This window comes from Chanodichthys erythropterus, chromosome 4 (genome assembly GCF_024489055.1).
Source record: "Chanodichthys erythropterus isolate Z2021 chromosome 4, ASM2448905v1, whole genome shotgun sequence".
In the NCBI taxonomy this organism is placed as follows: domain Eukaryota; kingdom Metazoa; phylum Chordata; class Actinopteri; order Cypriniformes; family Xenocyprididae; genus Chanodichthys; species Chanodichthys erythropterus.
Genome location: NC_090224.1, coordinates 22,412,611 through 22,438,258, shown reverse-complemented (window position 1 = coordinate 22,438,258; position 25,648 = coordinate 22,412,611). Strand labels below are relative to the sequence as shown.

The 25,648-nt window shown below is 33.9% G+C and overlaps 1 protein-coding gene across 3 annotated transcripts; it reads right to left on the bottom strand.

Moving 5' to 3' along the window:
• Positions 1-1,319: 1,319 nt before the first annotated feature.
• On the bottom strand, positions 1,320-25,648 carry pak6b (p21 protein (Cdc42/Rac)-activated kinase 6b). Of its 3 annotated transcripts, XM_067384535.1 has the most exons (11): positions 25,573-25,648; positions 23,623-23,682; positions 21,201-21,260; positions 15,883-16,098; positions 12,019-12,588; positions 9,056-9,547; positions 7,856-7,989; positions 6,964-7,090; positions 4,350-4,475; positions 3,661-3,795; positions 1,320-2,250 (listed from the first exon to the last, which is right to left on the bottom strand). In XM_067384535.1, exons 4-11 carry the CDS (start codon positions 16,087-16,089, stop codon positions 2,083-2,085), a joined length of 1,959 nt encoding a protein of 652 aa, XP_067240636.1. In that variant the 5' UTR covers positions 16,090-16,098; positions 21,201-21,260; positions 23,623-23,682; positions 25,573-25,648; the 3' UTR covers positions 1,320-2,082. The 3 variants fall into 3 exon arrangements, with proteins under 3 accessions (XP_067240636.1, XP_067240637.1, XP_067240635.1); XM_067384536.1 differs by lacking the exons at positions 23,623-23,682; positions 25,573-25,648 and having other exon boundaries at positions 21,201-21,536; XM_067384534.1 differs by lacking the exons at positions 21,201-21,260; positions 23,623-23,682; positions 25,573-25,648 and having other exon boundaries at positions 15,883-16,161.

The following is a 25,648-nucleotide window of genomic DNA, read 5'->3' as shown; positions in this document are numbered from 1 at the left end:
AGTCGTTGCTTTGTTATGAAAAAGAATGTCTGGAAAAATTAATTTCATTGATGTCATTCGGAGTAACCAAAGGGACCATTTTGGATCCAGTCATGTGGTCAAATCATGTGACATCATTCAGAAACCTGGAAAGGACCACATGGTCATGAAGCAAAGTAACAAACTCTCTTTTAAATATTTAAAACATTCAAGTTTTCAATTGATCATACGCATCGGTACAACGGTTATAAAAAGGGAAAGGTTGTTAATATTTCAAAAACCTTACTAAATATAAAATGTTTGATAGATATCAGCCTGTTAGCATTGTTTGAAAATAATGTATGTAAAGTAATGATGCTGAAAATTCAGCTTTGAGCACAGGAATAAATTACACTTTACTATATATTCACATAGAAAACAGCTGATTTACATTGTAAAAATATTTCACAATTTTTACTGTATTTTGACCAAATAAATGCATTCTTGGTGAGCAGAAGAGACTTCTTTCAAAAACTTCAAAAATGGAAATATACATACAAGAAAATACAAGAAATACACATCATGTAATGTTAAAGTAGGACAAGCTGCTGTCCTCTAATGGGATTTGAAAGTCAGGAATCTGTTTTTATCTTTGTTTGACTTCATGGCAGCGACTTTATCAAAGGTCCTCTGATAGATGCTGCAGACACCTCTGCGTGAAGGACGTCCCGACTCATCTCCACTCAACAACACCCTTGAAATAGAACACAAGAATGAAAAGAAGTTCCTCTTCACTTCTATTATCTGCCTCTTTGTGCATTCACTGAGCCTCAAGAAACGAGAGTGTAACTAATCGGTAAATCCATTTCTGCTTTCAATTCAGCAGAAAAGCATGACGTACACACACATTTCAAGAATGAAAACTAGTGTTCCTAAAACAATGACGCAAGCAAAGATGTCCAGAAAATAAAATCCCCAGTAGTGAGCTTCAAGAATTTAAGTGCTACATAAGTAAATAACAAGCTTATCAGGTGGTAGATAAGCTGACATACCGCCACCTAAGTGAACACGCTCATACACTTCATGTGCAGCAACAGATCTGCTACATGTTCATGCTGCACAACATCCGATAAAATCGGAGTGTGGTCAAAACGATTGGCTACAGGAAGGTGACTACCTTTGTGCAAGTTATTGGACCCTTTGAAAAGAACAGCTCCTAATCTGACCTTCATCTAAAGTATTATAATTATGACAACAATGTTCTTGTAAACAGCCATCAATCATCAGGCATGCTTTAACAGCTTCATGTGGTAAAGCAGTTCACACGCCATTTCCTGCATGTTTACACCATGCAGATTTGTATGCATTTTGTAACATAAATGCTTTTTGAAGATGAGAAACACATTTGACATGCTATTAAGGAAATATTCGCAAGATGTGGTGAATTATAAAAAAACATTTATTGTCCTTTTACATCTTGGAAGAAAAAACAACAACATTCAGCGTCTGCAAATAAGGGTTCAGTGTCATAGGCACATTTATCTTACTGTACAGCAATAAAAGTTACATTTTAAAATCAATGATTGCATGATTCTGATCTCATCAGATGCATTTAATACCAAGCAAATGCACAATGTTTTGCAACTAGAAAAGCTTGTGACAAATTGTTTTCCAAATTCATTCTAATGCACTTGCACATAATTGTGCAGTAAACCTTAATCAAAGTGGCACCATATTTAGGTTTTGACATGAAAATGAATCATTTTGAAGAGGGCGGAGCCTCAGAGCCACACCCACATATTGCATCATCACCATGGACCAATGACAGTTCGAAGGTGTTCGGACTTTTCTGAAAAGTTCACTTCGACAAGCTGTTTCAAACTCCTAGATTTAGTTTGAAATGACGTTTAAGTTCATTTTCGTCTAACCTGACTAAGGTTCATTGCAACAGAATGAAGCACAATTTGGAATTGGATAAATGCTGACCGAATGTTCCGTTTTGGGACACTGTTGGTCTCCAGTGGGAATGTAAACAGTTCAGGGAAACACAAAGCTACAGAACTCTGGCAGTCACAAAAGTGCGTACAGGAAGCTCCATCAGTACGGGAGCGCTGGAGGCTGTGCTCAGCAGCGGGACATGCGTTTGCGGTACTGCTCCACCAGAGGGACCAGACAGCGGGGAGACGCGCACTGCAGCATGAAGGGGTGCTGGAGGAGATCGCCGGCATTGGCTCTCTGCACGGGGTCGCGGGTCAACATCGAGTCCAAGAAGTCCCTCAGGACAGGAGAGATCTGTTCGACAGGAGTATATGAACATCCCATAATTACTGCACATGAGAATTTAATCGCCTAATTGCTTAAATAATGATAAAAAACATCACAATGACAAAAAATAGCTTGATTGTCCTAAAAATAGACTTCATTTTCTATATGCAAACTTGGAGACTTGTGTATGGAAGAGGATTAGGGCCAAGCAATAATGAAAAAATTAAACTTGTTAAATAAAAAATAAAAAAGTCGCAATATATTGTCGAGAATAAACTCATTCAATTTCGAGAATGAAGTCATTGCGTTTCAGGAAAAAATGCGTAAAATTGAGAAAAAAATTGAAATAAAATGTTGAGAATAGACATTAAATTTTGAGAATACATTTGTTGCGTTTCAAGAAAAACTCGTTAAATTTCAAGAAAAAAAGTCAAAATAAAATGAGAATAAAATCATTAAATTTGGAGAATAAAGTCGTTGCATTTCAAGAAAAACTTCTTAAATTTCGAGAAAAAGTTGAAATAAAATGTTAAGAATAAAATCATTACATTTCGAGAATAAAGGCATTGTGTTTTGAGAAAAAGGGTTAAATTTTGAGGAAAAAAAAGTTGAAATAAAATGTTGAGAAAATCATTAAAATTCGAGAATAAAGTTCAAAAATGTGTTGAATAAACACTTAAATTTTGATTTTATTCTTAATGATTTTATTCTTGACATTGTATTTTAACTTTTTTTCTCTAAATTTAACAGGTTTAATCTCACATTATAATGAATTTAATCTCGAGATGGTTTTATTTTTTTACTATTACTAATCCTCTTCCATACTTGGGTTTATGATCATGATATAATTTAGTGATTTTATTTCTATTAATTCCTGCACAAAATCAGTGTGGTTTTAGTATTATAGTATTTATTTACATTTTGAATTCACTTTTATTTTAGTTTGCATTTTAATTTACGTTTTAGTCATTTCTATGTGATTTTAACATTTTTTTTTTTTTATTTAGCTTCAATTTATTTTTCAGTTTAATTTATATTTCAGTATTTCCATTGATAATATTTTCACGCCATCAAGTTTAAGTGTTTCATTTAATATTGTATTTTATTTCAGTTAACGAAAATGATTTCGGCAACATTTTACAACACGGTTTCATTTGTTAACACGAGTAAACTACATTAGAAAAATACTGCTAAAGCATTGATTATTCTTAATTAATGTTAATTTTAACATGTACTAATACATTATTTAATGGACCTGAGTGAACATTAATAATATAAAATAAAGATGAATAGTTAGTAAAAGATTAATAACTTAATAAAGATTAATAAATACTGTCTTAATGTTGATGCATTATGAGATCTTCTTGTAAAATGGTTCCACATTTTTAATACTTTTGATCATATTCATGTTCTGTTTTGCCGTGTTGTTGGTTTTACCTTGCTGGCGTTTCTGGCAGTAGGCGCTGGCTCGTCCCGCAGTCTCTTCATCGCTGCGATCGGCGTCTCACTGAAGTATGGAGGTTCTCCATCAACCATCTCCACCACCATGATTCCCAGAGACCACACATCCACCTACAAACACCAGACAACATGAGCTTCAGCAGATATCACAGTCTCTTCCTCTGTAACGTTTGGATTACAGAAACATCCTATCTGTTCAGTAACCATGAAGTCAAAACATAAGATAGGAAGTTTCTGTAATACAGCCAATGATTCCAAATTCCGAAGGATTTCAGGAGAAGCCGAAAGTCATAATGAAACAACAAAAATAACATTCTCAAGAATCAGAACTGCAGTAGTTTTACAGTCACTCGTGTACTGAACGTTTCCTGAGCAGTCAGTGGTTTACCAGTCAGAACAATGTTGGTATTCTTCTGTAAGTCAAGATAAAGTTATAGAGAACCAAAACTAAAAGAATTAAAATTCATTTGCACGACTTACTAATATGTCAGCAAGTTTTACTAATGCACATGTTCTAATAATTCTGATTAGAATTCTAATTACTAAATGGTTTTAAATATATATTGTTCTTAGTTAATGCATTAACTAATTGAGACCTGTGTGTGATCTGATACAAAGAATCATATTCCAGGAACTTGTTTATATGCGTGATTGAGTTTGTTGACCTCAGTGCCGTACGGCGTCTTGGAAACCACTTCAGGAGCCATCCAGTACGGAGTTCCCACTAACGACTTCCTCTTGGGAATGTCTTTGCTGATCTGAGCACAGAATCCGAAGTCGGACAGTTTGACCTGTGAAACGATGAGAATGAGATATAACTACACCACAACATAAAAGAAAATACAATTTTCAAGATCTTTCGATATAATGGACGAAAAATAAGCTCATGCAATTTACATATGAAAGCGACTGGAGATGACGCAAAAACACATGGAGAAGAGCAGTTCGAAATAAGGAATGGTGGGAGAACATCATGCTTGGTACATTTTTCATCCTCAAAACAAACTTGGGTCTTCAAGCGACAAAAAAATCTAATTTTCCTTGATCTTTTGACACATGAGAGGTCGCACGTCATGTTGTAGTAAATATGAGACAAGACTGTAGAGTTTCCTCTGAGGATTACAAGATGTGAAGTTGTGTCTCTTGTGATCCAAACATTAAGAAAGCATGGATGAGTGAAGTTCCAGTCAGATCGTGTCACTGTTTGATTCATTTTTAAACAGCACTAAGTCTGAGGCTTTTGAGAACCTGAAAATAAAAGATGATGCAGTGAAAACTACATTGGATCCAACAGTAATGTCACACAAGTGTGAGTAACAGTGTGCCACTATTGCTTTGTTTGATATTAAATATTAAGATTTGCTTTCTTTTTCTTTTGCCCCGGCATTTATGGGGATAATGCATTGGATTATGGGATATGGAATAGGGGTGTCGCAATATACCGGTATTGATGATAGTCGTGATATTCAAAGCATGATGAAATATCGATATCGTGTTAATTTAGGGTGTCACGATATACCGGTTTTGGCAATAACCACAATATTTAAAATGAATAGGACTCTTATGATATCATGACATGTAAATACTCCAGCGCAGTACCTGCTTGAGCTCTCAGGTGGCAGTATTGCACCTCCGTGTCCATCACCATCGCCATTTTACAGAGAGTAAGTTGCGATTATTTTACTAGTCATGGAATGGGAAATGTTATATTAACAGCGATTTTCTGTGTTCATTTATTCAAAATTTTAAATATTTTTATAAGTACCACGTTTTCTTTACTCGTCTTATTCAGCGTGACGTAAGCATGCAGTTATTTGCCCTCAAAATTCAAGATACACGGAGATTTTTGCCCTGATGAGTTTTTGTCATTATATCATATAATATGATGTAGTTATATTACCATATGACACGAGCAAGAGTGCCGTTTTCCCCAAATCAGCACAAATGCAATGTTCATTTAACTTAATATATAAATGAATAAAATGAACAATGTGAGTTATATTTTAGACACAGTATTGTTAATATTGTTTGTTTTTTTCTTTATTTCGTCAATGAACATTTCAAATGATGAACAGCAGAGCAGTCCCCGTATGCAACAGACAAATGTTTTTATATATACTGACTGAATCCGCGTTTAAAACGAATGATTAAATGACCCAATCAATAAATAATCGTTCCTGAATGAATCAGTCATTTGAACAAATCGGTTGAATGAATGACTCACTCACTCACTCGTTAAGACAGTGACTTGCTGCCACCTAATGGCAGTTTAGTGTCATATTTAAAGTACATTTTAATTAAAAAGTTAAATATTATTTCAATATTGAATTAAATTGTAAATGCTGTGTAAATATACTAATGCCACTTCTCATTCTGTGTCACCTCTGTATCGCAAAGATGGATTTTGTTGATAATGATTTCATTTGATTGGTCCTATACTCCTACTAGGCTAGTATTCATTTTTATTTCTTCAGGTCTTAAAAAGCCTTAAATTTGACTTTATTTCATTTTTCTCTTTCAGGGTTGCTGCACATTTTTTAAAGTAAAAATTATTTAGATTGATACATTTTTTCCCCCCAAGGATTCTATAAATATTGTGATATATCGATACTGTGAATTCTTTTGGCCACAATAACTGAGGTGTGAAAAATCTAATATCGTGACAGCCCTAATATGGAAGAAGCACATAGAGAAGCTGTTTTTGTTATTGCTTTGATCAAAGCCATTCGCTGTAATCCTGAATAAAAGCTTCAGTAAGAGACATCTTGGCAATATATACTTTTGTTCACTTTATCGAAATAGATGAACTATAAGAATAAACATGGGTACATTCATTCATAATTCTGTTTACACAAAACATCATAAATCATCCTTTGTCAGTTATAACTGTGGAAACTCCAAGTACTTTATTTGCCTTATAAAGCACATTGTTGACAAGCTATATATTTTTCAACTTCGGAAGCTTTCTAAACAATTCCACACATGTAATGGCGAGGACGTTGAAAATGTTTCTAATATGCAAAACTGTTACCCAATCATAGCAGTGGGCGTTTACTTCCAAGTCTTGACTGCGACGCCCATCAAAACAGTGTTTGAAAGAGAGGGTTAAAAACAGGATAGAAATTACTTCTAAATAAGGATGTTTTTTGATGTAAAAATCTTGATAACATTATAAGTGGTCCTAAGAGAACATAATAATTTTTTTAATGCAGTTCATGGCCCCTTTAAATAATATTCACAGTTGTGGATGTTACGGTTTCAGTGTAGAGTCAGTCTTACCCTGCCATCCAGTGTCAGTAAAATGGAGTCACTCTTGATGTCTCTGTGAATGACGCCCTGAGCGTGAAGATAACTGAGCGCCTGCAGCACGGATTCACACACTGTAGCGATCTGCTCCTCTGTTAGTCTAAACACACACACACACATTCAGCAGCATAAAAAAAGTTTAAGCTAAACTGTTTATATCTAGCTACCTGAATAATCATAAATGTTTCTTGAGCATCAAATCATCATATTAGAATGATTTCTGAAGGATCATGTGACACTGAAGACTGCTGAAAATTCAGCTTTGATCACAGGAATAAATTACACTTTACTATATATTCACTGTATCAATTTTTACTGTATTTTTGATCAAATAAAAGCAGCCTTGGTGCATTGCATCTGCACATTGCAAAAATCTGCATTCACATTGCATACTTACATGAAGTATTGCAAAACTTATTACACAAAAACTGCAATCTGGGCTGACTTCATCGCAGGCGTTTAATACTTGATGTAACAGTTTTAGAACAAAGATGAACCAGGGTGTGTGAGAAACATCAATAAAGACTGTAAAAAGAAACTCAACGGTGCTTGGAAAGTTTCCAGTTCCCAAACTGTTATGCAACTCTTTTATTACAGCAGACTTGAGCCAGCAAAAAAACAAAAAATCTTGTTGTTCTGCTTTAGTGAAGTTTTTAAGATACTGTCTGGGAGAAGATCTAAACTGTGCCGGCAGTCCATGTTTTGCACGGACTGATCTTAAGATAAGCATTTCTACACTTTCTGAATGACATCACTATGACATCAGTGTCTGTGTCCGTAACAGAAGACTTTCCTCATCGACACACATGATCTGAGGAATCAATCATTCAGGTGTGTTAAAAAAGATGTAAGACTAGTTCATTACCTGGTTTCTGAGACGATGTTGGTAAGAGCGCCGCCCTGCAGGTATTCCATGATGACCCAGAGCTCTTCACCCACCAGAGCACTCTTGTACATCTCTACCACGTTTTTATGCCTGTAGTCTCGCATGATAACCACCTGTGAGTAATGACATCCAGAAATCATTTTCACGATTACATACATATATATATATATATTAATTTGTTAATATAATTTTTATATAATATATTTTTACTCTATATATATATAATTTACATTTATACAACAATACTCATGTGGTTCTTTAATGTGTGTCATTAAAATTTTTATTATACATTTTTTTTCTATCATATCATAAAAGTTATATAATGTTAATTTTTTTATATTATAATATTATATACACATATACATATATATATATATATACATATATATATATATATATATATATATATATATATATATATATATCATACATACACTGCCCAACAAAAGTTTGGAAACGCCCTAGTAAAATGGGTTTTGGACAATATTGGCATGAATCCTTTTTAATTTGTGATAATTTTGCACTGATAAGGGACAACACAAGCTACGAAAACATATTTTATTATATAAACAGTTTATACATAGAAAAAAACTTTTTGATTCATCAAAATATCCACCATTAGCAGCTATCTGACCTAAACTGGGTTCTGATTGGTTCATTGTATTTTAAACTTAATTGGCAATCAATTGTTGAAGCTATTAAGATGTGCTGACCCAAAAATCTTTTACAAACCTGGGCCAAGTTTAAACCAGTAACCATTATTAACCATAACCATAACTATTATTATTATTATGTCTGATTTTGACATGTATATATTGACATTATTATTGCTGGTCTTCAATGATAATGTCAAGTTACTGTAATGTATTTGCACCAAAAAACGATAAGGATTTATGCTGATATCGTCCAAAACCACACTTTGCAGGGGTGTTTCCAAACTTTTGGAGGGCAGTGTATATATATATATATATATATATATAATAAAAGTTAATTTACTTATTTTATTTATTTATTCATACAACAACACTTCTTTAAAGCAAGTCATCATTTCTGAATGGCTTGATCCCTTTAGTTTTGTTTTAAAAGTTTTCATTGTTTAACTTCTCATTAAGATCTCATTAAAAGTTTTGTTTTACAAATGTCACATTATGGAAATCAGTCATACTAGTTTTCTCATACTTCATTGAAGAGCAGTTCTCTCCTCTGTTGCTTCCTCAGGTCCATCATCTTCACCGCAACCTGACGTCCGCTGTGCTTCTCCCGGGCGATGCAAACCACACCCGTGGATCCTTCTCCGATCTTCACGAAGCTTTCCAGATAAGAGCGAGGATCCCCATTGTCCACAACCATCTGCAGGGCAGCTTTGAACTGCTCGTGTGTGACTTTGGGCAGCTCCGGGATACTGGTGGGCGTCTGGGAAGGTCTCAGACTGGGCGAGGAGGCTCCGGCGGGACTCGCAGGCGAGCCTGTCGGTGGAGGTCTGGGCTGGGATGGGCTGTCTTGGGTCAGTGGTATTGAGGCCGGAATCCCAGAGGTTTTGTTGGGAGAAATGCCATCCGGGATGTCGTTGGAGGAACGACGTGTGGTTTGGAGGCCGATTAATCCATGCCCGGGTTTTGGACTACTAGTGCCGTTGGGTTTGGAAATGGCTGCGTAGGTCGGTGAGTTCACCTGTATTCAAGGATAAATATGACGTCTATTGAGTTCTTCAGACAAAAGTAGGAAGCAACTTATTACACTGGAAGAATATTAAAAGAATATTTTGGGTTTAAAACAAGCTTTATCAACAACATCTAGGCAGTGTTGTTATCATTAAACGTTTTCTGTCATAACTTGGCGGAATAGATCTGCTATACTGCTGCTGCTGCTGTTATTTCTGCTGCTGCTGCTGTTATTTCTGCTGCTGTTATTTCTGCTGCTGTTATTTCTGCTGATGTTTTATTGCTGTTGTTATTGCTCCTGTTGCTGCTGTTGCTGTTATTGCTGCTGCTGTTACTGTTGGTTATTGCTGCTGCTGTTATTGTTGCTGCTGCTGTTATTACTGCTGCTGTTACTGTTGGTTATTGCTGCTGCTGTTATTGTTGCTGCTGCTGTTATTACTGCTGCTGTTACTGTTGGTTATTGCTGCTGCTGTTATTGCTGCTGCTGTTACTGTCGGTTATTACTGCTGCTGTTATTGTTGCTGCTGTCGGTTATTACTGCTGCTGTTATTGTTGCTGCTGCTGCTATTGTTGCTGCTGCTGTTATTGCTGCTGCTGTTTTATTGCTGTTGTTATTGCTCCTGTTGCTGCAGCTGTTAGTTATTGCTGCTGTTGTTGTTATTGCTGCTGCTGCTGTTGGTTATTACTGCTGCTGTTATTGCTGCTGCTGTTGGTTATTACTGCTGCTGTTATTGTTGCTGCTGTTGTTGGTTATTACTGCTGCTGTTATTGATGCTGCTGCTGTTACTGTTGGTTATTACTGCTGCTGTTATTGTTGCTGCTGCTGTTATTGTTGCTGCTGTCGGTTATTACTGCTGCTGTTATTGATGCTGCTGTTGGTTATTACTGCTGCTGTTATTGATGCTGCTGTTGGTTATTACTGCTGCTGTTATTGATGCTGCTGTTGGTTATTACTGCTTCTGCTGCTGTTATTGTTGCTGCTGCTGTCGGTTATTACTGCTGCTGTTATTGTTGCTGCTGTCGGTTATTACTGCTGCTGTTATTGATGCTGCTGTTGGTTATTACTGCTGCTGCTGTTGGTTATTACTGCTGCTGTTATTGATGCTGCTGTTGGTTATTACTGCTGCTGTTATTGATGCTGCTGTTGGTTATTACTGCTTCTGCTGCTGTTATTGTTGCTGCTGCTGTCGGTTATTGTTGCTGCTGTCGGTTATTACTGCTGCTGTTATTGATGCTGCTGTTGGTTATTACTGCTGCTGCTGTTGGTTATTACTGCTGCTGTTATTGATGCTGCTGTTGGTTATTACTGCTGCTGTTATTGATGCTGCTGTTGGTTATTACTGCTTCTGCTGCTGTTATTGTTGCTGCTGCTGTCGGTTATTGTTGCTGCTGTCGGTTATTACTGCTGCTGTTATTGATGCTGCTGTTGGTTATTACTGCTGCTGCTGTCGGTTATTACTGCTGCTGTCGGTTATTACTGCTGCTGTTATTGATGCTGCTGCTGTTATTACTGCTGCTGTCGGTTATTACTGCTGCTGTTATTGATGCTGCTGCTGTTATTACTGCTGCTGTCGGTTATTACTGCTGCTGTTATTGATGCTGCTGCTGTTATTACTGCTGCTGCTGTCGGTTATTGCTGCTGCTGTCGGTTATTACTGCTGCTGTTATTGTTGCTGCTGTCGGTTATTACTGCTTCTGCTGCTGTTATTACTGCTGCTGCTGTCGGTTATTGCTGCTGCTGTTATTTCTGCTGCTGTTTTATTGCTGTTGTTATTGCTCCTGCTGCTGTTGGTTGTTGCTGTTGCTATTTCTACTGCTACTGCTGTCATTGCTGCTGCTGTTTTTATTGCTGTTGTTATTGCTTTTGCTGCTGTTATTGCTGCTTCTGTTGGTCTTTGCTGTTGCTGCTGCATTTGGTAATTGCTGGTGCTGCTTACGCGCTACTGCCAATACAGACATTTCACGCTGCTATGAGCAAGTAAGACATGCTGCTGTTGTACAATATAACATACATGAATTACTCATAGCAGATCTATACAGGTGGAGCTGGGGAGGGTGGAGGGTTTCAGAAAGCGCACTGCAAATGCTGACCAAGTATTTGAAGGCTGTATCCTACTGATACAGCAGGAACCAATCAGCTGTGCCCTATAAAGAATGATGTGATTGCAAGCAGGAAATGTGAACCGCGTAATTGTGTTACAAGGCTGTTTAAGTCTTCAGCACAAAAAATGTCTTCTCTAGAGCTGCTTTACAGCTGAATCTAATTCATTTCATAATTGATGAACTTTGCACAGCTATTGAACTGAACTGAATCAACACTGAACTGAATTGAGCTGAATAATCACACTACCGTCTTCTGAAGAGCTGCTTTATAACTGAATTGAATTTATTTTATAATTGATGAACTTTGCACTGCTATTGAACTGAACTATATTAACAATATTGTATAAGCGCTATATAAAAATAAATGACTTGACACACCTTAAAGTTGTAGGTGGACTGTGGCCTCTTCTGCGTTTCCATCTTCGGCTGTCCTGAGATCAGTTTTGCTCCATCGTTTTCGCTGTATGTGCTGTAGAAACACGATACAGGTCTCTGGATGGATTTACTGTCCATTTTAGCGATGCCGAGCCGTTCGGGAACAGTTCTAGGTGAGAGTAAAATGTCCCGAGGCATAAGCGCTGGTTGTTCCGAGAACATCGTCGCCTCGTGAATTGATTTAGACCTTGTCCGTGAGTCATTGGGGTTTAAGGTGAAGCTCTTCTTGAGATCAGGCTGCGGATTTCCACTCTCACTCTGGACCTGTCGGGATCTGGTGCGCCAGTCCAAGACCGGCTGACCATTTCTCAGATTCGCCTCATTCAGTTCCAGATACTCGTACGTCTCTCCTTCGGCTAACTCACCCAGACGCCCCAGAGACTGCGCTCTTTTTCGCAAAGACGGGCTGGTTCTCCTTAACGAGTTTGAGCTGGTAACAGAGAGTCGACTCATCTGAGCGATCGCCGCAGAAATGTAGTCCTCGTGTCCGATGAAACTGCCACGCACGATGCTCTGGAAGAGAGAGTTAAACACGACATCAAAACTGACTATATTTTAAAAGATAATTAATATTCAGTAACATTATAGATTTGACTGCACTGACATGAGATGAGAAAAAAAAACTTGAGTCTTCTGTAGAGCTGCTTATAGTTGAATAAAATTTGTTTTGTAATTGAAGAACTTTGCAGAACTGATGCTATTATTGAACTGAATTGAGATAGAGCTGCTTTACAGCTAAAATTGAATAAAGCGCTCTATAAATGAAATTTTTACTTTATCAGAATGGTATGAAACTTTTTTCACTTGCTATGTGAACACACACACAAACAAAATTTCATGGACATGATTCAAAAAGGTCCTGAAAAAAAAAAATTGTACTCCTTGTGGTCAAAAATCAGCACATTTGAAATGAATGGGAAACAAATTTCATCTAGAGGAAGCGTTTGGTACTGCGGCCAAAAAAAATCTTACTGAAGGCTCAATTTTTGAGATATCAACCTCAAATTTGGAACACAACTTGTTTAGATTTACAGCTTTGTCTTTCTCTCAGTTTTAGAGTAAAACGTGTTTTGGAAAACATATATTTCTTATAAAAATTGAAAATAGCATTTTTGTTTATTTTTCATAAAAATAAATGTAAAATATATAACTTATTTAAGTTCCTCTTTTTCACTTCAGCAATAATCTACCAAGTGCCATCTTTAAAAAGAAACTAAACGTTGAAGATTTATGACAGATTAAGTTGAAAATTTCATTTTCAGGTGTATGCTCACAAAGTGAATAAATGGATTATAACTATGGCAAAAATATAATTTAGTGCCATAACAACCCTTAAAAATACAAAATATTAAATAAAAAAACATTATCAAACTAAAATAGAGTACATTCATGTCATTGAAATAAAAAAATAGAAATTTCTGTCATTTTTTACTGCAAAGTGAGGAGGACCAGAGGGTGAAGAATGTTAGGCGAACATCCAACTAAAACATTTCAAGTAAAAATATTCCATGAGCAATGCATAAATAATGTTTTTATTTTTTAAAACATTGCTAAAGACCAGTTAATGCTGAACAAATGTTTTATTAACTTCACTGGAAGAATGTTTGTTCATAACTTTGAGAGAACCTTGCAACAACGTTCTGAGAACGTTCCCTCTTAGCTGTGACTGTCATACAGTAGATCACTACTGCATATTCAGAGAATCACCATTTGCAGGAGGCAGACGCAATTACATAATGCATGTGATGCATGAGCGCTTTAATTACACCGGTTTTGAACACATCATGCTTCACATTCCAGCTGTTCGGGAAACTTTAGCCAGCGGGAACAAACATGCCTTGCAGATGAAGATGGCGCTTCATCACTCAATTAACAAAAATCCATGTCTTTGAAAATTACAGTTTATATACATGCAATTCTTTATTTATAGGGATCATTTTAAAGAATTATAATCTATAAACTCCAGAATTGTTTTCATTAATGCTGTCATTACCATCATATTTCTAAATATTTTAGAGAACAATGAGTTTTTACCCTCAAAAAAAAATTCTGTGAAATTATTTGATTAACTGAAGTGATGTTGAATTTTACTGGATCTCAGACATTCACCATAATCATTAGACATTACTACTACAAACAGATTGATTCTCCTCACACTAAAATGTCTCAATATTTTACACTGGACACAAGAAAGCAACATATAAGATGAAGCAGCTCCTCCTAGAGTAAATGGTTATGTGACAGCAGCGTTGAGCAGGTCTATCAGGTCATAATTAGCGAATATAAAGGCTTAGTGTCACATTCTTAAAACATTTGAATGTTGTAGCTGATATGTGAGAACCCTGGGGAAACATAACAAAGACACTGGCACAGATATAAACCAAACCTCCTCCTAACATCGAGACAGAACCTGTTTAACAGACAAGCGATTATTTACAACTAGAGCCGCAAACATTAACATGAAAAACTTTCTCAGGGAAAAGATTCTCTTCATGTGAAGATTTGAAGGAAATTAGGTGCTATCAAATTTCAGTCAAATTTCACAGCAAAATCAAATGAGACAATATATATTTAGTCTATTTTTGTTTAATTGTCATTAAATATTGTCGCTATGTTTTGCATGCAATGCTAAAAAAAAATATATAATATTGCCTGATATTTTTGCCTAATTGTCATAAAAATGACAATAAGTTTTGCAAATAATGCAGAAAAATATATACAATGTTCTTTTTGGATATATATATATATAAACACATTTATAAACACATTTTAATAAATAGATTTTTATAAATAATTAATAATTGGACACTAAGTTTTGCAAATAATGCAAAAAATATATACAATGTTCTTTTTGGATATATATATATATATATAAACACATTTATAAACACATTTTAATAAATAGATTTTTATAAATAATTAATAATTGGACACTAAGTTTTGCAAATAATGCAAAAAATATATACAATGTTCTTTTTGGATATATATATATATAAACACATTTATAAACACATTTTAATAAATAGATTTTTATAAATAATTAATAATTGGACACTAAGTTTTGCAAATAATGCAAAAAATATATACAACGTTCTTTAAGCATTAATTTTGTGTGTGTGTATGTATATATATATATATATATTTTAATTATTATTATTGTAATAGTAAAAAAAGAAATGTGTTACTTGAACATCTTTGCAGTGAAATATGCAAAATAATATCAACTATATCATTTTTTTGCCTGATATTTTTCTTCATTATCATAAAATAATGTCACTAAGTTTAGCAAATAATGGTAAAAAAAAAAAAAAAATTCTTTAAGCAATAATTTAATTGTTTCTTTAGATTTTGTGGTAAAATATGAGCTGAACATGTGAGATTTTGTAATATGCACCTACCTAGTAACTATATATAATAATTATACTATATAATAATTGCAAAATATTGTTTAAATAGAATTGTATTAATGAAATATTTATGCAGTGAAATGCTATGCACTATAATATCAATTTTTTTTTTCCGACTGATATTTTGGCCCAATTGTCATAAAATGTTTCGCAAATAATGCAAAACATATATTATGTTCTTTAAGAATTAATTATATATTATAATATAATATAATTATGATATATTTGCTGTATGTATCATTCATACTACTGTATAGTTTATCTATATTTACACGTTAATTAACTGCAAATATGTCAAATATAAACAACAAAACAGCTCTGATACAGAAGCAAATAATGTCATAAACATCAAATGCAAACGTGTCTTCTTCTGACACTGAAGGAACATGCATGACTTCACCTTCTTTGGTTTGAGATGCACCTGAGTGACTCTGGACGGATCCACCACAGGTTTGGGTCTCTTGAGTGTTTCTATGATGCTTTGCCATTGGGGCGGCAGACCGACAAAACAGCCCTGGACTGGGTCAAAGGACGTGTGCACCCTGTGCTCGAAGTTCTTGGGCGTGGAGATCTCCATCCTCCTCTTCTTCTTCTTCCTCAGGAACATCCTGACGGCCTGCGGAAAACAAGAGTCAGTCCCATCGTGAAACGACACGCTCAGTTTCTCTAGTAATGCCATGCAGTCACGTTCACAGCATGCACTACATATCCAACTGAAGAGAAGGCCGTCAAAAAACAAAACAAGTCTCAAAAGGGGGCGGGGACAGGTGTGACAAGTGCTGTCAATCTAACACCTGAGGACACACCCCTTTCCTAAAGCTCTTTCAAACCTGACACCGTGAGCGTCCTGTTACATGATAGCTGTAGATCGAGTCTTTACTAATGCATATTAAGTGAACCAGCTCAATACTGCTGCAGGTTATATTGAGGACACAGTAAGTGACCACAGAAAAAAAACAATGTCCTGATTCCGGGTACATTGGATTTCCCAAGCCTGTAGGAATCAATTTAACCCTTTAAAGCCTTATATTTGATATTAGGGTCAAAGATGTCCAAAGTAATAATAATAATAATAAAAAACAAAGATATGACATCCAATGTATGTAAGGTAGTACAACTCAATCTCTTTTATTGAATCCAATATTTTTCTACATATAAAGGTATTTTAAAGATTTGAAGTGTCAAAAAGTCATTCGGTTTAACCGTCCAAAAGCCAATACAGCCATTTCATTTGTGATTAAAATATCTTAAAATGTTATAAATGTATATATTTTTTATTCTGGCATGATTTTATAACATCATATATCAACATAGTGCAAAATGATCTTAAAATTATGTTTAGAAGTCGTTGCTTTGTTATGAAAAAGAATGTTCGGAAAAATTAATTTCATTGATGTCATTCGGAGTAACCGATATAAAGTCATGTGGTCAATATCAAGTGACAGGATGTGACATCATTCAGACACCTGCAAAGGACCACATGAAGCAAAGTAACTAACTCTCTCTTAACTATTTGATAAATTCATGTTTTCTCTTGATCATACGCATGTCCCGAAACATCAGGTCATTCGGTGCAACCGCTATAAAACATGGAAAATGTTGGAATATTTTAAAAACTTGTACTAAATATAAAATGTTTGATTGTCCTTTTGTATCAGCCTGTTAGCATTGTTTGAAAACATCGTCATTCGGTGTAACCAAAAGTGTCATTTGGTAAAACTGAAATTTTGGTTAAACCAGATGACTTTTTTGTAAAAAAATGACAAAATCAGTGATAACTGATTATAAAAACCACATAATCTCATTTTTAACACTTAATAAAACTTCAAAATTATAATTATATCTCCATTACATGTGTATTTGTTAATCTCTAAGGCATATTATTGGGAGATATTGATATGCATTTTATGCCAGAATCTGTAATAAAGATCTAATTGATTTACATGACCTTACTTTTTATCCAAATATCAGCATCTGCATTAAATTGCATATTTTTGCTCAGGCCTCTGAATAAAACTGAACTGTTTTTTCCTCCATATTCTCACTATTTCAGACTATATGAGCACCAAACATGATGCAAAACATGAAACACATATGCTAAATTTTTGTTTAACTGTTGTATCAAATGTCAGGCTTTACAAGGTATTTTCCAAGACATTAATGAGATCAAACTGGGCTCAAATTTGCCAATCCCAAATATTTCCTATCAAATTCTCTCAAGATCTGATGATTTGGGCAGCTCCACATTCATTTTATATCTCCATATTTTTACTGTATTTGTGTAAATGAGAAAGAAAGCTTTGAAACGCTTCATTTGTCCTCTAACGCAGACGGCCTCTGTCCTGCATTAACCCGATCAATAACATCACCAGCCGCGTCTGTCTGCGTGGATGAACAGATCAACTAGTATCTGATCGACGTTTGACTATATTATATAAGATATAAAAGATGCTATTTTTATGTAGTACTGCACTGTAAAAAGTATAATATTGCAAAAATACAGTAAAAAAATGTAAATGGTCATGTAATTTTATTGTAAAAAAGGTAAAAACTATGAATTACTGTATAATTAATGGTGAAAAAAGTATGATTATATTTTATTTAAATAGCTGAATCTTATTTTATTATCATTAATGTACATTAGGGTGTTTAGTGTTATTCTGTTAATGTTTATTGCTTTATTTAAGTGTCATTTGTGTTACTCTGATAACACGTGTTTTCACCATGTGGTTTTCTGTTTTACAACCTGTATTTTTATGGTAATTATTAGTATATTTGGAGGTAAAAATCAGATTTTGGTAGCTCAAGTACATAGGTATATTAATATTATACCACTTGGATATGAGTTGCAAAATATACAGACATTCTGTGAAACACTGTGATAGTATTTTATTATATTATTTTATTTAATTCATTAATTTTATTTTACATTTTAGTATTTTATTTTATTTTATACATATACATTCAGCAGCACATTTTTTACAGCGTGTCCTTCAGAACATACATTAGACATTTACATATTTCCCACAAGACAAAAAAATATATTTCCACTGATGATCCTGTTGAAAAGCTTCCATCCTCTTGGTTCAGGATCATGTGTGTCCGTCACCTGTCATATGAAATGCCCTAATCATAGCAGAACTAAATAGAAACTAAACGCCTCTCATTTGTTAAAAATGATAAACATATACATTGAACTGTAAGCCCCTCAACGCAGTCACTGCTACTGCTGGCCTACAAAACCTGCGTTTCCTAATTTGTTTAGCCAAATCATCCTAATGCAGGATAAGGAGTCTCCCAGCTAACAACGTTCTTTTACTAACGTTCCCTTAACGTTATTTCTGAGTGTTCTCTGAACATTCTAGTTTTTTGAATGTTTCATTAATCGAACATTCCATTTGGGAACGTTACTTTTGAATGTTCTCTGAACATTCTGAAACAACTTGTTACATTTAAAAAAATGTTAGACAAACATTTCAGAACCTTCCATGAACAAATTTTGAGATCATTATTAGATAACTCTGAACAAACGTTCTATTAATGTTACTGGTTTCCAGCTCAGTTCATAAACTAAAACTGCACAAACACAAGCCAGTGGATTTCCATATATGACACAGTGTGTCTGTAAACTCACACTGAGCTGTCAATCAATATTTGCAACCAAGGCTCCTTGGAAATATTTGAGTCTGCCTGCATTTATGTAAAATCTGAAATGCGTCGCTCCAGGTACGTGTCGCTGCACTCTCCAGGTCACAGGAGGCGCTATAAGCAATATTATTTTTTCTCCAGTGCAGATTTGGGTTTATTACACAGCCCAGTCTCATAAAAAAAAAGTACAAATGTTTATGAATACTTATTTAGTTGGTGAATATTGAATTCATGGCTGTATTGACTTGATTCTATTGTATTTATAATCAAAGAGACTATAAAACAACACAACTGCACCATAAAATGATCAAAAAGTAACCCATTTTATTTGTGAACTGTAATCCACATCTGGAGAAACAGACCCAAATTAAGTCTTTCAAGTCTTTCTCCATCTCCATTTCACTTTTTGAAATAAATTATAGTCATAACACTAGTTTGACTGTTATATTTTTCTTTATACTGCATGTATTTAAAAAAAAAAAAAAACACACACACACACAAAAAAAAACAAAAAAAAAACAGGTTTAGTGGGATTAGAGGCTCATAAATATCTATAAAATAGTATATTGTAACTAAAATTATTGTCAATGTACATTTTTCTGCATTGAAATGTGTTTATGTTTAGGTTTGGGGATAGGGTTAAGGAATCTAAAATGTCTCTAAACATAAATATAAGTATATAAATATATTTATTAGGTAAAGGATTTGTAAATATTATGTGTTTATATAAATATGTAACAATGTTAATATTTTATATGCTCTCAATATGTCCATATTGTATTCAATTCATACAGAAAAGTAATTTTTATGCAAATAACACTGGGTTGCATATTTGCCCACTTGTGAACATTAAACAGTGAACAATAAACATGCAAAATAACCAGATAAAACGTCACGAACACATTTTTTTATTATTATTCATTATGTTATCCATAAAGTAAGTGTTCAAAAAGTAAATATTACTACAAAATATCTTCAAAATATCGTCAAACATAATGTGAAGCATTTAATTTCTGTAAAAAGATTTATGCCTGATTTATTCATATGTTCTTTTCATTAGTTCAATAAAAAAGTTATTAAAAAAAGTTTTTGTGTTATGGCCACTAGCTGATATGATGGCCAATATAAAAGTCTGAAGTGTTTTGCTGGTGTTTAACAAATAATATTTACACTAAAGATACTAAAGATATATTTAATTCAAGATATTCACAGGCTTGAATATAAATATTATAATGTACAATAGAAAAGGTGTAAAATGTTTTAGCACTTTTGAAACTTTGCACTATATATAGTGCATCCATATGAAATTTCAAATAATAATAGTAAGAATAATAATTTAAAAATATAAAAATAAAAAATGTATAAATATATATATTAAAAAATCTAATTAATTACATGATGTGGCGATTAATCGCACATCAAATTTGGTTGAGAAATTACCTCAAAAAGATCATTTAAAGTCATTATTGTGTTAAATGAGAAAAGCATAAAAAAAAAAGAAAAAAATTTAATACACAAACTTTTAGGATTCGGCGGCCAAAAATAAATTTAAATTTGTGGGTGAACTATACCTTAAATGGGTTTTTTTAATATGGAAATATGATTTTTTATTTATGAAATGACACTCTAAATAATTGCCAGCATTAATTTGATTCATTCAAACGGCTGATTCATTCAGGAATGAAGTAAATGGCTCTCTTCATGAATGAGTCATTGAATCACTGGTTCACCTGATTGATTCGCTCAAAACGCAGTTTCATTCAGAAACTAAACAGCTGTGTGTTGCTCGGAGACGCACAATAGTTCTGGGTTTATAGGTAATATTTTTGTTTGCAAATTTGTGCAAAAACAGACAATATTGTGGATAAAATATCACAATACTAACTTCTTATTTATTGAACTGCTGTAAATCAATATCACATTTGCGCAAAAACAGCACTCGACTGATATTGCTTAACTATATTATATGATATAAATATGAGACAAAGACTCAAACAGGGGCATTTTTGCCCCAATATCTTGAATTTTAGAGTCATTCTGAGCAGCAGACGTGACATCAGACAATCTTACCTGTTCAGATGTGTTTGATTCCCCTCAGTTCAGCTCATTCATCTCCTCTTTCAGTGGACCCTGATAGAAACACAATATATCAGTGAGAAAAAGGCCTTATGCGTCTGTCCCATTATCGCCTCCATCCAGAGTCAATGTCCTGCGTCTCTGTCCTGTTTATTCAGCGGGTGTGGAGAGAAACACATGACAGACGAGGAGCGTTTACACACGCTCATGAAATGTGTCTACTCCTACACTGCCTTTGGTTTCCTGCAACACGTCGTGACATGATCGCACAGAAAGAGCCCTACATCTGAACATGCCATGATGGATCAGATACCAGCAGCAAAACCTTTAAGAAAACCACTGGTTATAATCGTTAGGGCCTTTTTAAGGGCTGTGCAGATATTTGAACTATATATTCAGACAAAATGCATGTCAATACACAGCATTAGACAGCTTGGGAACGCCCATTTTTGCAATGTTTACTCAAATTGTGCAAGAAAGCAGGAAGTCAATATTATTTAACAAGTCTCATCCTTATAACATAGTTGAGAAACAGTGTGTGCAAAGCTTGAGTCATGTATATTTATTGGACATTGAGATTTCTGTGTTGAAATGATAATTTAGATTAAATTATGGAAGTTTGTTTCTGCTATGGAATAAAAAAATAAAAATTCTTTATAAAAAAACAAAATTACTTTAAGTTGCGAGTTTATATCTAGCAATTCTGGGGGAAAAAGTCAAAACTGCGAGTTTGTCTTATTTCTTGCAATTTTTTTCTCGGAACTGAGACTCAGAATTGCAAGACATAAACTCAGTATTGTGAGAAATAAAATCGGAATTGCATGAAATCAAGTCGGAATTGTGAAAAATAAAGTCCGAATTGCAATAAAAGGTCAGAATTGCGAGAAATAAAGTCAGAATTGTGAGATATAAACTCTTAATTGCAAAGAAATAAGTCAGAATTGCCAGAAATAAAGTTGGAATCATGAGAAATAAAGTAGGAATTGCAAAATATAAACTCGGAACTGCGAAAAATAAAGTCATAATTTCGAGTTATAAAGTCATATTTGTGAGAAATAAAGTTGGAATTGCGAGATATAAACTAAAAATTGCAATAAAAAATCATAGTTGCGAGAAATAAAGTTGGAATTCTAAGAAATAATGTCAGAATTGTGAGGTATAAACATGGAATTGTGCGATATTGCAACAATTAAACAACTGCAAGAAATAAATTAAGAACTGTGAGATATAAACTTGGAATTGCAAGAAATAAAGTTAGAATTGCAGGTTATAAAGTCATAATTTCGAGAAATAAAGTCGGAATTGCAAGAAATAAACTCAGAATTGAGAGAAATAAACATGGAATTGTGAGATATAGTTTCTATAATTTATAAGTTTATTTCTCGCAATTCCGACTTTATTTCTCAAAATTATGACTTTATAACTTGCAATTCTGACTTTTTCTTGCAGTTCCTAGTTTATTTTTATTGCTATTCTGACTTTATTTCTCAGAGTTCCAACTTTATTTCTCGCAATTATGACTTTTTCTTGCAACTCTTAGTTTAAAAAAGTCATAATTTCGAGAAATAAAGTCAGAATTGTGAGAAAAAGTAAAAAATGTGACATACAAAGTCACAATTACCTTTTTTTTCTCCATGGTGGAAAAAAGCTTCCATATTAAAAGGGCAATTACATGCAGAAAAGTAAAGTGCATGCAAAATAATTTCATATAAACATCTATTTTTATGTCAATGTTATTAACCATTTACTTAAAAGAAAACTAGCCGAAACCTACTGCAAATATCTGTAACATTTTCTTAAAAACGACACATTTAGGCATTTAGATATGTTTCTGATCAAGTGACTTCAGACTGAATTCTCTGCAGCTGCAGAAACTAAATCATACAAACAAATGAAGATACTGTACGTGTCACATTACCTATAGATACACCCTGCCTCTAACTCTTCTCAGAGATACATTTACACTAACCAAACTGGTTAAGTAATTCATTACCAGGGTTGTAACTTTCACAAGCTTTGGGTTTTGTAACGTATCCAGCCAGACAACACATGATACACAAGAACAGAAGAATAAGATGGATGTTTTTTACTATTACACCTTAAAATATTGATGCAATATTGAATTTTTTGTGATATTGTTGTAACTGTAACAGGATTTTCCATATCTGTGATATGATATAACACTGAATGCACATTATCTCTCATAATAAGTTGCAGAATTTAGAGTTTTACCAATCACTTGACTAGTTGAATTTGCAATATATGAAGTTGGAATTACATTTAGAGATTTTAAGATGCAATTGCAGTTCAATTCCTCCATATGTGTACATAATAATAATAATCTGTGTTTAATCAAGTTACAGCCAATATAGGTTATAAGTTATAAAGTTATGAAAAGGTTTAAAACTCAACTTACATTTTTCTCTCTTCATCAAGCCCAAGTTGATGCAAAATCCATGTCCAGGAATGTCACGCTCTGTTTGGACACGTAAAAGATCAGCCTCAACAAAACCACTACATCTTTATGCATTATTGCACTGGGTTTGAACAACCTGATCAAAACATGATTGAAACAGAGAAAATTAAACATGCAAATGATTGTGTTGAAGTGTTGAAACTCCTGTTGAATGCTTCAATACCTTAATTTATGGGTCAGTGAAGTGACGGGTCATTTTTTTAATAATAATAAAAAACAAAGATATGACGTCCAAAGTATATAAACTAGATCTCTTTTATTGAATCCAAAAGGTTTTAATTATATTTTTCTACATATAAAGGTATTTTAAAGATTTTGAAGTGTTAAAAGGTCGTTCGATTTAACCGTCTAAAGACCAATACAGCTATTTCATTTGTGATTAAAATTCCTTAAAATGTAATAAATGTATATATTTTTTATTCTGGCATGATTTTATAACATCATATATCAACATAGTGCAAAATGATATTAAAATTATGCGTAGAAGTCGTTGCTTTTTTATGAGAAAGAATGTCTGGAAAAATGAATTTCATTGATGTCATTCGGAGTAACCGATATAAAGGGACCATTTTTGATCAAGTCATGTGGTCAATATCAAGTGACAGGATGTGACATCATTCAGACACCTGCAAACGACCACATGGTCGTGAAGCAAAGTAACTAACTCTCTCTTAACTATTTGATAAATTCATGTTTTCACTTGATCATACGCATGTCCCGTCATCAGGTCATTCGGTGCAACCGCTATGAAATATTGTTGTAATATTTTAAAAACTTGTACTAAATATAAAATGTTTGATTGTCCTTTTGTATCAGCCTGTCAGCATTGTTTGAAAATATCGTCATTCGGTAAAACCGAAATTTTGGTTAAACCGAATGACTTTTCTTGTGAAATTATTGGGAAACAAATTACAAAAGCAGTGTTAATTGATTATAAAAATCACATAATCTCTTTGTTAACACTTAATAAAACGTTAAAATTAATGATAAACCTTATTCGTCAACCTATTTACAGCTAAACTTTATTCATTTTTAACAGGGTTAATCACATTAAAACAACCAGGTCAACCCAGATTAAAAAGAAAAAAATTTTGCATGAAAAGTAAGTCCTTTAGGACAATTCTAATTTATGCATACAATTATTTCAATATTTTAATTTTACTTTTTAGCTGCTGTCTCTTCATAATTAGTATTACTCTCAACGATTCTATAAAATAAGGTTTAATTAGTTAAGTACATTAGTTCACATGAGCTATCAATGATCAATACTTCAACAATATTTATTAATATTAATGTTCATTTCAACATCAAAGTTGTATTTGTTAACATTAGTTAATGTACTGTACAAACAATGAACGATTATATTTTTACTAATTAAGATAATAAATGCTTTAAAAATATATTGTTCTTACGTTATCTCTTGGATGGCTAACTTATAAGACAGTCTAATCAATTGATGAAACTGGACACTGATTGTAAAGTTTTGTTTTTGAGGTGAAATATAAATTTTGTTTTTCTTACTCCACCAGCAGATAAATTGTTTGTTCTTCTTTTAAGCATAACTCGCTCAAGTTTGATAATTTTGCTCTTGATTTAACAATTTCAAGATATTTGCACTGAAAAACAAGACAAAAGCACTGAGGAAGTGTGATCCTTCAGGATGAGAGTGAATGTAAACTGCTCAGGTGAGAGAAAGCCGCGCGAAAGAACCGGAAAGACGAGGACAAAGCCGCTATCTGTTATAACCACATGATCTTCAAGAGCTCGTCCTCCACAACACTTCACCTCTCATAACCTCGCCCTGCCTTTCTTCTGTCACTGCAGCAAACACCAACACCATCCCGACACCTTTACTTAGAAAAGACCGAAAGAGAGTTGAATGTGTCTTACCTGTAACGCTCGTGAAGGACTCTCCTCTCACACAAACACTCGGGCAGTTTCTCCTCAGCATGATCTGCGTGCCGCG